The 16,022-nt window shown below is 37.2% G+C and overlaps 1 protein-coding gene across 1 annotated transcript; it reads right to left on the reverse strand.

Annotated features, from left to right (window-relative positions):
- Positions 1-326: 326 nt before the first annotated feature.
- Positions 327-8,635, reverse strand: erp27 (endoplasmic reticulum protein 27). Its single transcript, XM_032562011.1, has 7 exons — positions 8,433-8,635; positions 5,984-6,069; positions 4,403-4,540; positions 4,175-4,291; positions 2,673-2,798; positions 2,277-2,474; positions 327-426 (listed from the first exon to the last, which is right to left on the reverse strand). Exons 1-7 carry the CDS (start codon positions 8,491-8,493, stop codon positions 391-393), a joined length of 762 nt encoding a protein of 253 aa, XP_032417902.1. The 5' UTR covers positions 8,494-8,635; the 3' UTR covers positions 327-390.
- Between the last annotated feature and the right edge of the window lie 7,387 nt (positions 8,636-16,022).

The following is a 16,022-nucleotide window of genomic DNA, read 5'->3' on the forward strand; positions in this document are numbered from 1 at the left end:
ACAGAATGAATAAAACCAGCAATAGCAACTCTGTCTTGCCTCCCTCCACTCCCGTCTTCCCAGTCTGCTTTCTGTCAGTCTCCCTGAGGTTGGTGTGTTGTGGTTTGGAAGTTAACATTTGCAGACAGAATATCAAACTCCACCACATCACTGCAACTTGTGGCCAGTGACCTGTGGCTGTCTAACCAGACCGTAGACTGGCTCACACTTCTGTAAACAGACAAAACCTAACATGCACCAGCAAACAGGTGAATGTAAACACAATTTTTTTTCACCTCATTACCTGTGCTGAAGAAAGGAAATCGCATGACAGTAGAGTCAGGTGGTCTGTTTTTCATATATTTGTTTTTATTTTGATGTTTAATAAATCGGTTACATTTGGGGTGAGTTTTACAGTTCTGTTTTGACCTCTTCTCCTCCTTGCTTCTGAAAAATAAAAGAAAGGATTTAGTGAGTGACATATAGTTGCACATATTGTACAAGTTAACGTGTATCCTGTTTTCCACAACAGCTTTAGCTAAGTGATAAAAGTATTATTTTTTCTTGAATATTTTGACATTTTATTCAGTTCATTCTTTTCAATGTATTTGAATATGTGCTTACTTGAAAAGCCATCCCAGAGCATTATATTACTGTGCAGGGGAAAGAAAGTAGTAACCGATTTCCAAATGGTTTTTCAAATAAAAGTCTTCGGACACACAAATATGTTGCGGTGGATGTTCAGGTCAAATGAGACTTTGGTCTAAATGCAGTGAAACATGGTGGTGGCAGCGTCATGCCGACAAGATGTTTTAATAAAGGTGCTCAAGGGAAGCTGCTCAAAGTTGGAAAAGATGGACTGAGCTAAGAACACTGAACTGGAAGGTCGTCTTAATACCAAAAACAAAAATAAAATCCCATGATTTCACTGTCATGATGTTTGTTTTTGAAACAAAGTGACTGATTGTTTATGAAGTGCAGATTTGATTAAGGAAGCAATGCTATGTTCACTATTGTATTGCACCTAACACCTCAGCCTGTTGTTTATTCAAAGTTAAATATGATTAATTCTGATTTACACCAGCAGAAGGACTTGTATCCATCTTCTCTGGGTATTTTAAAAATTGTTTTCCACTCTACAGGCTGAGGTGCTATGGAGACAGTTTGCTTTGAGAGCATTGAGCCACAAACTGTCGTCCTTCAGTTTGCCTCCAAACTGCTACGCCCAGCTGTGCTGGTTTCTGTGTTTTAACTGGCACACAAACACACACACGCCTTCATGCACTCATGCCCGCCCACACACACATAGAAAATTATAGCCAGGAAATCATATAGATGCTTCTATTATGCAAGGAATGAATTTAAATTGTTTCCATCTTATTAAAAAATATAAAAGTTGTAATTTTTAATTTGGCAGTAACTTAGACTGAAGCTAATGATTATTTACAACAGATACAGCAATAAGCGGACGTACGCCGATAATTGAGAAATTCACATGTAAAGAATTTCAGGTCAGAGTGATGAGAGGGATTTAAGAACACTACTTTATCGATTTGTGACAAATACTCTGAAAAGTAATTTTTTTATGTTTGTTTTTGAGTATGAATTTCACACATAAAAATCATTTGTGTTGCATTCCTTCTAAACCCATTTTTGTGTAATTTTTCTTATGTTACCTGGAGAAAGCTTTAGATAAAAAAAATCACATTTTCAAGAATGTTAGTAGCTGCGTTTTCTTTACAAATGTGCGCAAGAATTTGTCAATATTCTATTAATGTTATTAATGTTAGAATGTTTTAATAAACATTCTCTTGCAGTATGTTTTCATCTAAAAGTGTGACTGTTTTCAAAATTGTTTCTGGGAAATGTTTCTATTAATCCAATTTATTTTTGTAATTCCAATTTGTGCACGTGGTTAATGGAAATGCATTAGTGTTGGGTTTCAGTGTAGCTCTTAGCTTTAGCCCTCATAACCAACTAGTCTGGATTGATAATACATTAAGATGCCAAGTGAATTTGTTTTCTGCATGTCCCTTTTTTTGTCCACCGGTTTCTTTCCCTTCACTTTAGAAAAAATAATGAAATACTTATTTTTTGATGATAGTTATTAAGTATTTGTGCAATCAACTGCACTAAAGTTCCACCAAAGTTGGTTTGTATTAAGCAGTCATTGAAGTGGGTGTCTGTTATATTTATTTTTTTCATAATGTTTGATATAATTTTTTATGTATTCACACAGTTAAAAATTATTCGTAGAAAGTGATGATGACACAGATAGGTTTCAGATAGTGGCTCACCTTCAGTTCTCCGTTTAGGAAAGATTGACAGAAGTCCCGCACACGCTCTGTGGAAATTTCTCCTTCAGGTAGGAGCAAATTCATGTCGGAATGTCTATCATAGATCCCGACACGAGGCAGGTCTGTTGACTTCAGGCCAAAGTAGTTGAGTGACTTGGAATTGGACTTTACGCCTCCGTTGATAAGCACAAATAAGAACTGGAGCAAAGGAGTTTAATTACATCAGACGTTTGATCTCTTGGTTTATCTAGGACAGAATGTCCATAAATCCTACTGGGAGTACACTTTTACTTTAATTGCCAAAATACTTCTGTCTGAACCCACTGACATCTATAAAGTGAAGTTTAACATGAACTTATTTTTCTCTAGAAAAATGTATTTCAGGAATCTCTTCACCTTGCCAGTGAACTCGGGGGCCAGAGCTCCCATTCTCTCCTTGAGCTCGGTATATTCTTTTTTCCCCCTGTTGGCAAAGATCACAAGGTGTGTCTTCACCTCTGAATTGAACAGGCCCACAGCTGTCTGGGAAAATAAAGAGAGGCAATTGAACATCATGAGACTGATAAGATGCCAGACATACTATTTCCACTTGTAGAGCTTTTTAAGGGCCTCTAACTTGACCAGCTGTATTGCAGCACTTGAAAAAGTATTCATGCATGGCAACCTTTTCCATTTTTGATCACATTACAATCACAAACCTGGCTGGGATTTTAGTTGACAGACCATTACAAAGCAATGCATAATTGTGACGTAGAAGGAAAATGATACATGAATTTAAAAATGTTTAGTGGTTTACATAAAGTATGTACTCAGCTTCCTTTATTCTTTTTCTAAATTGAATCCCTTGCAACTAATTAGTTCCAAAGTTGTTTATAATACACAAGAGGCAAACAACCCTCTTGTGTATTATAAATCCAGCTGTTCTGTGAGGCCTCAGAAGTTTGTTAGAGAACAAACGGCAACATGAAACCCTGAACATTGCTCTCCACCTAAACTGACAAAAACAGCAAGGAGATTATTAATCAGAGAATAATCTGATTAATTATCAGATTAATCTGATAATTAATCAGATTAATCAGATTAATTAATCTGATTAATCTGATTAATTAATCTGATTAATCTGATTAATCGGTAGCTTTGGAGGAGCTGCTGAGATCCACGGCTCAGCTGGAAGAATCTATCTGGCTGAAGGGTTTCAGGGGACTCTGCAAGCATGTAGAGGAAGACATTAGTCAGGTGAAACCAGATGTTGTTTTTTTTTTGGACACAAAAAAAAACATCTGTGGTGGAGAATTAACATTGCACATGAAATATGGAAAGCTGGTCAAAACATACCCTGAAATATCTGCTGTTGTAACCGCAGTGAAAGGTGGTCCAACAAAGTGCTGACTGAGTGGCTGAATATAAATGAGAGATCCACTTTTTGGACTTTTAGTCATGAACACGTTTTAAAGCCCTTTCCCTCTAGTTCAGTTATGGAATGTTTTGTCTTGGTCTATCAATAAAATTCAGTAAAAAACATTAAAGTTCATGTATATAAATTGGAAAATTCAAGTGTTTTAAATACTTTTGCAGGACACCGTTTGAATGTTTTCAATTTTGAGCTACTGTTTCCCTCCTATTTTTTATTTGGAGCTCATTGTGAAAATATATTGTGAAAATAATTGTCATTTTTGTCTTGACTTGAGTCATCACTGATTTTGTGTTAATTAAGAAAATGCATTGTGTATTGTATATTATTTGACTGTAATTGGGTGCATTTTTCTAATTTTCCTTCGAAAGGCTCCAGAGCTTTTAAACAATGCAGTAGCAATATCAGAATTGGTATGAAATATAAAATATTTTTCTTAGTATTAGTACTGTAGTTTATTTTTTTCTAATTTAGCACCCCTACTCACCACTTGGTCGTATTCTGTGATGTATCGGATCTCATTGGTGGAGATGAAGTTCGCAAGTCCATCAGAGTTTAACTTCTTGGCCTCAGCAAGAACTAGGTTCTCCTGATGATTATCTGCCTAGATCACAAGATAGATACATGGGACAAAGTTAGAATCATCATCATCATAAAAACTCCTGTATCCCTAATAATAAAGACATGCATAAACTCTTTAAATGGTTTGAGGCACTTTTCTGAAGAGGCTGATGGTTCCTGAAGAGATGCTGAAGTCAGCCCACACTTCCTTCACTGTGCAAATGGCTGCAGGGACAAAGTCAACTTTCTGTGAAACTGCCAGAAGTTCCTCGTATCCAAAGCTCTCCTCATTCTAAAAAAAGAAAAGATAGTGTCAATCTTCTCTTATCACACCATCCATTCTTATTTCTTCAAAAGTGTGTCTTCATGACATTCGTCTACACCATCTTGGCCTCTACTGCTGAACGTCTTCCATGAGACTGTAATCACTCTGACATAAATCTTATGTAACCTGGCCACGATTGTCTGAGGTTGCAGGGAACACTGTGGACTGTCGGTGGGAAAAGAAGTGGAAAAGTTAAAGAGAAAAATGGAGGCTGCCTCAAAGAGGGGTGAATCATCGCTATTTTTGAGACACTGTTTTATGAGCTCTGGCAATCTGATTTTTCATTTTGAAGCCTCCGTGTGATCATTCTTTGTGAGTCACTGCTCCAATATTTTGGTCTCATGTTGCCTCCAGCATCCAGCTCCGTGCTATCCTCAGATGCTCTTGCTACTCCATTCTCCTCCTCATGAGCCTCCTCCCTGCACTTTGCAGTTGTGGACATAAAAGTCTGCTGAGCCAATCCCGCAAGTCTTAGTATGTATTTCCTGTTAGTTCTTCCATCTTCCCACACAAGCAGCGTCTGGCCAAAGAAGTTTGGACAGAAGGACACTGTCTCTTCTCTGCCAAAGACGTGGTGACAGGAAGTATATCATTCATCAAAATCTATTTGTGAGAATATAGTATTATAATGATCAGGTTAAGAATGGCTGCTTTTTAGACTTTACATTTTTCATCTTTCTCAGAATTTTTTTTTCAACGACTTTCTTTCTGCCAGGTCAGGTTTTTGACATGTATCACAAATAGCTGTCAACAGATTTCCCACCTGAGCATTGTATTTCTGCAGCTCCTCTAGAGTTACCATGAACCTCTTGGTTGCTTTCCTCAATAATGTTCTTACCCAGCCTGTTGACCGCCATGTCCTGGTGGGTTTGCAGTAGCGATGGGCAATTATCATATTGTTTAGGATGTGACACTAGTGGCTTTAATCATTGTACATGAGCAAGGGCAAAGAAAGAGGATGATATGATGTAAATATCCAAGGATCGGGATTCAGCTGTGATGAGAATCTCCATTTATGCCTTATATGGTCAACAGGATATCATCTTAATAACTCTGTTTCTCCACAACTGTCTCCCTGACTAGTCTTCTGTCTTCCTTGGCTTTCATTATGCTGCTTGTTTATTAATGTTTTCCAACAAACCTTTAAGGACTTCACAGATCAACTGGATTTATGGTCAGATTAAATTACACACAAGTGGAGTCTGTTTACTAATGAGGTGATTTGTGAGGTCAGTTGGTTGCACTGGGCCTTATTAAGGGGTTTTCAGAGTTAAAAGGACCCACACTACAGTTTTAAGATTTCTTCTAAAAGAAAATATGAAAGCCATGCATCCTCCACTTCTCTAATATAATCAGTTGATACCGTCTCCTGATTAGCTGACTTCTGAAGGCATCATTAACTTCTCTGACCTCCAGGAATCCGATGACCACCACTTCAGCAGAGTCGATGAAGGCTTTAACAGCTTTCATATCATCAAGCTTTGGAATGCCACTTTCTGCGAATCAAAAACATAACACGACATGGCATGAACAACCGACTGCAGTGGTTCTACTGTCACTTTCAGAACCATAGAGACTAAACTCGTTATAATGCTAGCAGCTGTAAGACTGGACAAAGGCACAGGATTGCTTTGGGGTGAAATCTAACATGAGCAGATTTGCATGCTAACATTAGGAGTCCTGTTTCTTTCTTCACTTAAACAGATCAGTTTATTCTCAAGTAGGTTAAAATGTTTCTTTTCACTCAAATGAAAAAAAAAAACAACAAAAAATAAGTAACACAAAAAAAAAACAAGTTGCACAAAGGTGCAATTGTGTTTCTCTGCTGCTAGGGGACAGGAACGAGCAAAGAGGGATCCTGCTGGGGTATTTTTATTTTATTACAAAGCAACGTGGATTTACAACAATGACACTGAAAGCTATGTTTACCAGACATATTTTAGAAAATGTGACTTTTACTGTATGTACAGTCAACAGATATTGACTGTTATAGTTTACTAAATTGGGTTGATTACAGGGAGTTTTGATGCTGTGGGCAATTTCATTAGAGCACTTTTACTGTTCGTAATAAATGTGAGAGGGTATTTAAATCATCAGAGGTAAAATTTTATGGATATTTGCCTTATTATTATGGAGAAAAGTTACGTTTTAGGTGCATTTTGTGCCCTCTAAGACTCTTCATTTAATCACCTGACATGTTACTGTATGGTGACATAAGATAAGAGAGGGCAGAAATAAGTCCTTTGAATAATAACTGAAGCTGTCTGTCTGAAGTCATTAAAAAGGCATTTATATAACTGTACAATACAAAAGAACAAGTAGAAGAAGAGAAATACAAAATGTAGGTGAATAAAATACATGGTCACAACAAGAAGAGCTCTGGCTTAAATTTCAACATTTGTTTTTTTAAGCTGAGTCTGCAAGTTGTAAAAAACCATGGACTTGTAACCACCTCTACTTTCTATTTAACCATTTAAATGTATTTGTACACAGTTCATAGTTAATAAGGATTCGCTAAAAAAAAAAAGAACTTACATTATCAGGATATTACAAAACACACTCATTCAAAATTACTCTTATGTTGCTTTTCAACAATGGTTAATGTTATTACAAAATTTTAGTTGAAAGCTTTCCAGGTGTTTTTACTGTAAAGGAGGGGTCTCAAACTCAAGTCCTGGAGGGTCACTGACCTGCAGGTACAAAACGCTGGAATGAAATGGCTTAATTTCCTCCTTGTGTAGATCAGTTCTCCAGAGCCTTGCTAATGACCTAATTATTCTATTCAGGTGTGGTGCAGCAGAGGCACATCTAAAAGTTGCAGGACAGCGGCCCTCGAGGACTGGAGTTTGACACCCCTGCTGTAGAGTAATAAGGGATGTGTCTTGTTTGGGATCTGATTCAATCTGAGATCCAATTCTGCTTAAGGCATTTTTAAATGAGTCCTTGAAGAAACTAAAGTGATACTGATGTTGGTTTTTGTATTGTATGTGAATTTATACCTACTCCATCACCTGAAATGAAAATGTTCATAAAACTTGTTTTCATGCGCACCAACTTGAAAACCTGATAGGGCGAGTAAGTTATTTATGTTGAGTAAACCATTTGTTTGCCACACCAATCTTAGTGTTTTTACCCAGCATGGTGAGAAGGCCACAATAGCTGCTGTAGCTTCCAGCAGGTCATGCCATGTGCTCTATATTCAGAGATCACTTGTTATTGTGGGTGAGGTGATTAGAGAGTAACAGAAACACTATACATCAAATTTTAAGACGTTTAAAGCAAAGCGTTAATTTTTTAAAATTAGAACAACTTTTTCAGCAAATTGTATCGATGCACAATTAACTGGAACCTCAATAAAATATGTTGTATCAAAACAGAGAGTAAACATGTTAATGTTAGATTTTAGCAAACTGTTCCTCTTAATAACACTGGAGCAAGATACAAGTTTTCCTGTTCTGTGGTTGGTAAAAAAAGATGTTGCTCCTGAAAAGAAAAACTGATTTGGGATACTATAATGTCCAGAAAATCATGAGTTAAGTTGGATACGATTTTAATACTAATGTAGACCATGTAATTCTAATTTAAAGTAGCTACTCTGTTATATGAGCTTCACTTTGAAGCTCCATATTTCTAAGCATATTTCACAAATATCAAAATGGGACTCAGTATTAGCAAATACCTGACCTTCAAATAGTCAGATCAGAATCTTGAACAAATCTCCTGATTGACACACAGGAGGAGTAATCTCTAGTGGCTCGTTGCTTTAAGGGAGGCACAAAGCTGTTCAATGTGTTATCAGACTGGAAACATTCTAGAAAAGATGCACAGAAAAACTCAGAGAAAATATGAAGCTATTTACCTTTTTCTTTTTCGGCAATGACAGAGGACACCAGAAGGGTCAAACACAGAGTGACCAGCATGTTTGGACCAATTTAGCTCACAGGGAAGAAGGCACAGAGAAAGCCGAGCAAGGAAAGCCCAGGACACTGTGTCTGTTCTTTTCTGTCCCCTCTACTCTATCTGTGACGGTTGCCTCATGGCTGCCAGCAGAGACTGCAGCCACTTCTGTGGGTTGTGATTGGAAGCTTTGTGGGAATCATCCAGGTGCTCCTCAGAAGTCGGACAATCAGCAATCTTAGACTACGTGTCACTGTGCCACAGGAGACACGTGTGAATGTGTGTGTCTATCCTTGTCTCCATATCTAACTCGAGGGATGATGGTATCAAAACTCACAAGGTCGGTTCCACTAGTCTTTCATTTGGCTCCATCACACATTCACATTCTTTAAATGTTTCACTTTCATTTGCACTTTTAATCTGGGAAACATGCAGAGAAGATGCAGTCAGTGTTTAGGATACCTGTGTGAGGAGTTAAGCACCAAGTTTAACCAAAGTGTAATTTTCTACTTTCACCACATGATGGAAACGTATCCCATTTATTTACCTCCAAGCAGAACAAAGCCATCTCACTCTCTGACATTAACATCAAACTTTTCCAATTTGACATTATTATTCCCAACATTATTTATGTTTACCTTCTTTATACTCAGAGCTTTTACACATAGTGACATTATTATGCCTTTGAATTATTTGGGAAAGCCCAGATGACAATGTCCTCTCTTTGATGGCTTCTCATTAATTGAGATAATTGGATGCACACCAATGTTAGGGCACCGCCAGTAACACACTAATTTATGGAAATTATCAAAAAATCTAAAGAAAGCTGTCAAGACATGAGTAAGAGAATAGTGGTCATCTAGTGAAATTTGTCCTTATGTCCAAATGTCAGATGCCTGATGGTTCAGTTTATGCAGGTATAAATGTTTTGTAAATGTCTGGACATCAGCAAAGAGATGGATTTTGTGTCCCAGAGATGAGATTTGATGTCTGTGTTAACCGTGGGACAAAAGCAAAATACATTGTGAAGATTCTGTTGGAAGTAGGTAGATAAACATGGACTGAAAAGCCACTCAGGGAGAACGAAGCCATTACTCTGAAATGACCAGATTACAGTTTGCAAATTACACACAGAGACAAAATTCTAGCAAATTATTGTTAGAAACTGCACTTTTTCTTCACAATAACTTCATTTTGGGAAAAAAATTGCTATACTTGAAATTACGCAAAAAAGCTTGATGAACATTTTGTTGGGGACCTCACAGACTTTCCCCTTGTATCACTAAAATCTAAATACATCTTCTAAAAAGACTTAGAAGAAAATGAGTGTTCTTTTGAAAACCTATTCCTGTTGTGCCTTTTTTTGTCTCATCCAGAAGTCGGTTTACAAGTGATCTCTAAATAAGAGAGAGACACACAGCAGTGATAAAAAGGTTTGGTGGAAACTTTGAGAATTTTAAGGAGCTGGAAGACAAGCGATCTTTAAACTGTGCAGAGACCGGAGAGAAAGTGCAATATGAATGTATCGGATAATCAGAAATATCAGCCGGCACACAAGAAGAATTCAGGAAATATTGCTAAACCTCTTCAACCAACATTTCAACATCTCCAAATAAATCGGCAAAGCAAAAAAGCAAAGTCAGTGTCTTAAAACACATTTACTCCCATGACAAGTTCCACTACTTGGAGAATTAAACCAAAAACAAGGTATGCATGCAGCTCAAAAGGTAAAAGGTTTGATTTCACAGGTGCTGGTATGTCTAGAGCAGCTGCAGGACAAAGTGGAAGCGTCAAATCTGAACTGATAGTGCAGTTAGTTAAACATCTGATAGTGAGTCAAGATAAATTTTGAGACTTTGATAATGGTCGCATTCAAAGGTTTCCAGATAACCTGCATGGGAAGATTATTTACAAAGTTTCCAAAAAATATTACGCTTTCTTTAAAAATTAGATTTTTTTTTTTTTTTTTTTACATATGAGCCATTTTGTACAAGCATGTACAAAAATTAAAGTGAAATAAATAGTATCCAAAAAAAAGTAAACATGTTTGAATCTGATTTATCAAAAGCAGAGGAATTGCAGTACACCTCAGTTGCGAGACTTACTGCTAATAATGATACAAAAAGTGATTGAGCAGCACAATAAATTGTTTTTTGACCTTTTCCCAATGTGCGTGATGTAATCCAATCATTTTTATCCTTTAAACTTGCTGCCTTCTGCTCAAAATAAATGTCTCCCCAACTTTATTTTTTTAGCGTATCTGAGAGTAATTAAAGTTACTGAAGCGCTGACACAGATGCTTTGCCAGCAGTAAAGCTGGCGTTTACAGCATTTCTGACACAAAGAGAACAGGAAGGACAGAAATAAATCCGACATGTCAGACTCCTTCAGGAATAGTGTTAAATGCTCCACAAGCTCACAAAGAACGATGCTTAGGATGAAATTACAGGTCAGGTTTCTCTTAAGGCTGGTGCTACTCATAAACATTGTTCATGTCAAACTATAGTGGACACAGGCGAAAACAAGCGAAAGCAGTCTGCTTTCAGGGGAAAAAAAGTGTGTAGGCGCTTTAAATGTGAATTCCAGGATAGAAAAAACAATTACAAATATCCAAAAAGCATTAAACACTCCTGGCTGTAATATCCAGTAATGAAAGAGGAAAATAAATTAACACTAAATTACAGAGTCATAAGTCAGCAATTGAAAAAAATCTGCCTACATAAAAATTAGATGTTATCTGAAATAGTCGTCTTGTGAAGATGAACTCATGTAGAGATTAAAAAGCCTCCACAAACATGGAACTTGGAAAGATCTTGGTGTCCTCAATCTGTCACCACTCCTTTGTAGAGCGCCAATGAAGAACAGGTCACATGTTCTCCAGAACCCACAGGCAGCCATACTGTACTGTATATGCACTGCAAGGTCCACAGGAACTACTGGAACATGATACATGTAACGTTTGTGGCTTCCTCCCCTGATCTTTTAGGAACATTTGTTTGATTCGTGAATAAAATATCTAATATCTTAAGTTGTAAACAAATCACAGTGTCTGTATCTCATCAATTGAAAAAATATTTGCTTAGAAAAATAAAAACAAGGTGTTCATGATTTTCTCTTTTTTCCCAAAACTCATGCAACAAGACCTTTTCTGGATTTTATAAAGCTTTGTTTTACTACAATAGTATACATTTTCTGTCATTTATTTCCACATATTCTCTCACAAATGCAGCTGTTGCATGTAACTCTTCCTTCCTATCTTTTCCTCAGTTTTAAACTCTTTTGAATCCCTCTTGGTAGCGATCAGTGTGGGTGGTCACAGCTCAGCAGGAGCCAGAGCTGACACTGTGCAGACAGAGAGTAAGGTTTAGCTTCAAGCGTCAGTGATGTAATGCAGGTGAGCCTGAGGCTAACAGATTACAGCTAATAAGACTAAGGCCGGGTTATTTCTCGACCATCAATTACATAACCTCTGCCCTCGTTTTGGCTTTATCACAGCTTCCGCGTGTGTGCGCGTGTGTGCGGGCGGGGGGACGCGCGTGTGTGTGGGTGATCTCCTGGCACAGACTATTGCTCACTTATACAACTCACATATGCTACCCTGAAGGCTCAGGATGGAGTAGCTTGACAGTGAAAAACAGAACCTATACAAAAAGTGAAAGCAGATAACTTATTCGAAACAATATTGCAGCAAAAGATGGAAAGAGTTGTGAAGTGAATGATTAATCTAAAATTTTAAATATGAGTAATTTCAAAAATGCCATGTTTCCTCTTTTAATGCACTTGATCATTGTTGCTGTTCACTAATACAACATGTGCTTTTATCTGGGAAAGTAAGCAGCTCATGCACTGTGCTATCAGACTGCTCATAGTCAAGTAAAGCATTTTAAACTTTTGAAAATGTGTGCAAAGGTTTTGTGTAGCTTACCAATAAAACACAAACGTGCCCTATTATTTATTCAAATAACACCTGATGACTTTGTAATTAGTCTGTCACAATGCAAAATAAAATCTATGTGCTGCTGTCAACATTTTTACTGCTGCAGTAAAATTATCAATCAGCTTTGACCTTGTGTCTCTGTTCCCGCTTGTCAGACACATTCTCACTATCCTGACGTTTCGCGACTTTCAAAACAGCTGCCAGCATCCCCGGGTCTGGCCATCCAGGCAAGTTCTACCTTAGAGAGGACTGCAAAGTGCTACAAGAAGAAGCACTAAAAAACCCCAAAGTTTTTATGGTGCCCACAGGTTCTTGCCACTCTTGATGTTGAAATGCATGTCTGCATTCCGAGACAACCAATGTTGAATTTTGGTGTGACCTGTGCAAGGAGGAAAGCCTTCCTTTCTAAGAAAACATGAGGATGGATGTATGCGAGAGAGAATGGAGACGAAGAATGATACTTTTGTTCTGCTCAAACCTTCTTTGTATAGAACCATCTAAAATTGAATCCTTTCGAACAGAGAATGTTATTAATATAAACCAAATGCAGGATTTCAGGAAAAACAACACCATACCAACTGTACTTTATGTCAAAATTTGGGGATGGTTTCCTGCATCAGGACCTGATCAGCTCACCGTCACAGAATCCATCATGAATTCAATGATAATCGAACACTAGGCCCTGCAACCAGACAATGACCCAAAACAAATCAGCGACCCCAACAATGAATGGCTGGGAGTTTACAAAAAAATGAAAAGCTAAACTTTTCTCACACTGATTTCAGATTGGTAGGTGTGTATGAGAAACATCCATGGAAGTTATTTCAGCCAAAGGAATCCTAACTTTTTCTCAGTATTTATATGGTAAAATTCTGGTATTTATTATGTAAAATACTATAAACTTCTTTAGTTTATGGTATCTTACCATAAACCGGAGAAGGTTTTTTTACAGAGTATCTTTTTCTTAGGGACAAAAATTGGTTACATTTTTTTTTTGGTTATGCACCTTTAAATTTTTCTTGATTAAAAAAAAAATGAATTTATCAAAAAACTACATACTTAATGGCTACCCTATTTTTTCACAAAATGTTTTTTTTATCTATCATATTTAGTTGTATTTTCTATTTTTCTTTCTTCCTGTCTTCTTTAGGAAGCTCAAGAAAAGTAGAGAAGGAAGGAAAACATCCTGGCCCAAGATGATCATGCGTGTGATTCACATTCTGGTTGTGAAAGCATGAAAACATCTAAACCATTTGAGGTTCTGCTCTGTTTGGGTCACCAGTGAATGAGGACAGCTTTAGATGAAGACAGATTCAGCAGAAATAGAAACAAAGACTCAGAACAAGCAGTTGGAGCATTTGCCTGCCTTGACCTACATGGGCCAATCCCAATCCTATTTGGCTGTTAGCTGCTCACTTAGCCTCAGTGTGAAGAATGATGGTGTCATGTCAGGCCAAAGTGACAAACAGCACCTTAGGAAGCTCTGCAGTTTGTCTTGTTTTCTGATTATCTGAATTGAACAACTTGAACGGTTGGGTGTTGTTTGGACAGAAAAAATATGAAAACAAACATTTACATCAGTTTTAATGTTGCAGTTGACAACACATTGGCTTTACATGTAAGCTCTCGCCTTTCAGTTGTATAGGCAGTGTAGTTTATTGATTGCATGAACAGTAGATATCTCTTTCACAGTAGATTTTGAATATTGTTTCAATAACTAGGACAGAAATTAAAAAACGTATTGTACAACTTTTGCCTTGTCATTTTTTTCTGAAATTGATAGTTGAAACCACTAAAACCTTGAGTGATGGCTAGGGTTACATGCTTATCCAATCATGTATTGTGCTTGAGTTTGCTTGCACATTCAGGTGTGTTCCTTGAGGAACGCCTTACTTTGGATATGCCCTCTACAGACTGACCTACTTGCCAAAAAATGTTGTAGTTAACACAAACTTTTTGCACTCTGACATGGTGCATTCACTGATGTGAAAATTGACCAAATGCAGTCATCAAAAACAACTTATCGGTGCATTTTCGGTGGGAATCCTTTTTTCTAAAGCTGAATGTTCTTACCTGAGGCAAAAGTTATCTTTTGGACTTTGAAAAAAAAAAAAGAGAAATAAGCAACAAAAAGGTGAGCTCAGAAAAGTCTGAACAGCAACATCTTAACTTTTCATGTTGTTTGGATTTCTACTTGAACTGTTGAAAATATTGGATCATTTACAATACATTCAGATTTCCCTGCGTCCAATCTGCTTAGACCTCCTGTTGAGGGACTTTTCATAATGTGACACCAGGAAGGCGTCTCGCAAAAAGGTGATGCATGCATACTTATCCCCTGTAGGCATATTTTTGGGACTCCCACAGAAAACATTCCTTGTAAACAACATTAACAAGGATGCAGAGTAACGGTGTGTGTGTGTGGCAGCAGTTTGAGTGGCAGGGTGATGACTCAGACCTCAGATTTATGAATTGCAAATGCATCATTTTCCCAAAGCTTTCACAGTAGACAGAATAAATTATATTTGTGCTGCATGTTGTTAAGGAAATAATGCAACAGTTCTATTCACTTTCAGCCTGAATGTGCCTAACGATTTACTCTGAACACTTTGTTCCTAGTTGATACTCCAGGGCAGAGAAGTCTGAGAAGTCTCCAAATGGTCTGTGATTATCAGAAGTTAATCTTCGCAGAGTTGTTAATGATAAGAACAAATCCAGTTGAAGCACAAAGGCAGATTTACAAACTAATTAATCCAAAATTATGATCACGCACGCACTGTCTGTGACTTTCTAAATGTAATCCTATTTCCAGTGGAGACAAACAACAGGCAGATTGTTATTTTCATCCCAGGTACCAGCAAGTAAACATGAGAGTGGCTGAATTTAGAAAGTGGCACATTAAACTCAAAATAATACTCCAACACACTGGCAGCTTCCTGTTATTTTGTTATCCTGCCAACCTCTGAGGAGTCCGTCTTTTATTGCTGAGAGGAAATCTCATATCCACCACAAAGAATTGTCTCCTTTATTTCTATCAGGAAGTAGGAGCTCAATAAGAAGATGCTGTGAATACAATAAGGCACCACATCGCAAAATGTATCAATATTCTGTATTCCAGGTATTTATTTATTTTTTGCTACTATTTCTCTGTTACTCTGCCAGGATTGCCCGTCTGTAAATTTAGCAAATAAAAAACACGGAAAATATTATTATTTCTGTAAACTCTTGTAAATGTAAAACGTTTATATGAATCACTGGACACGTTCACCTCGTCACACTTGCAAAGAGATGCAATATTCAGCTTCGGGACCAATTTCTGAAGATTTGAGTTGTGAACACAAATTCAGGTAAATTCTTGATTCTCTAAAATTTACTTTTTGCCTTTTTGTTTTATGTGCACTGTCCAGAGTTGTTGGCTGAGTGCCAAGGAGAAGCCCAACAGATTTACTTTCACAAGTGAAGCATTGTATATAAGCACATATATAATTTTTCACATTTACATAAATACTTCTTTCAGTTCACAGTCTCGCTGATATTTCTGTCTGTGCATTTATCTATTTATCTATCTATTTAGCTAGGACAAGTAAGTTCACTAATTCACCACACATGGCTTCT

The sequence above is a fragment of the Xiphophorus hellerii genome, chromosome 5, assembly GCF_003331165.1.
Source record: "Xiphophorus hellerii strain 12219 chromosome 5, Xiphophorus_hellerii-4.1, whole genome shotgun sequence".
Taxonomy (NCBI): domain Eukaryota; kingdom Metazoa; phylum Chordata; class Actinopteri; order Cyprinodontiformes; family Poeciliidae; genus Xiphophorus; species Xiphophorus hellerii.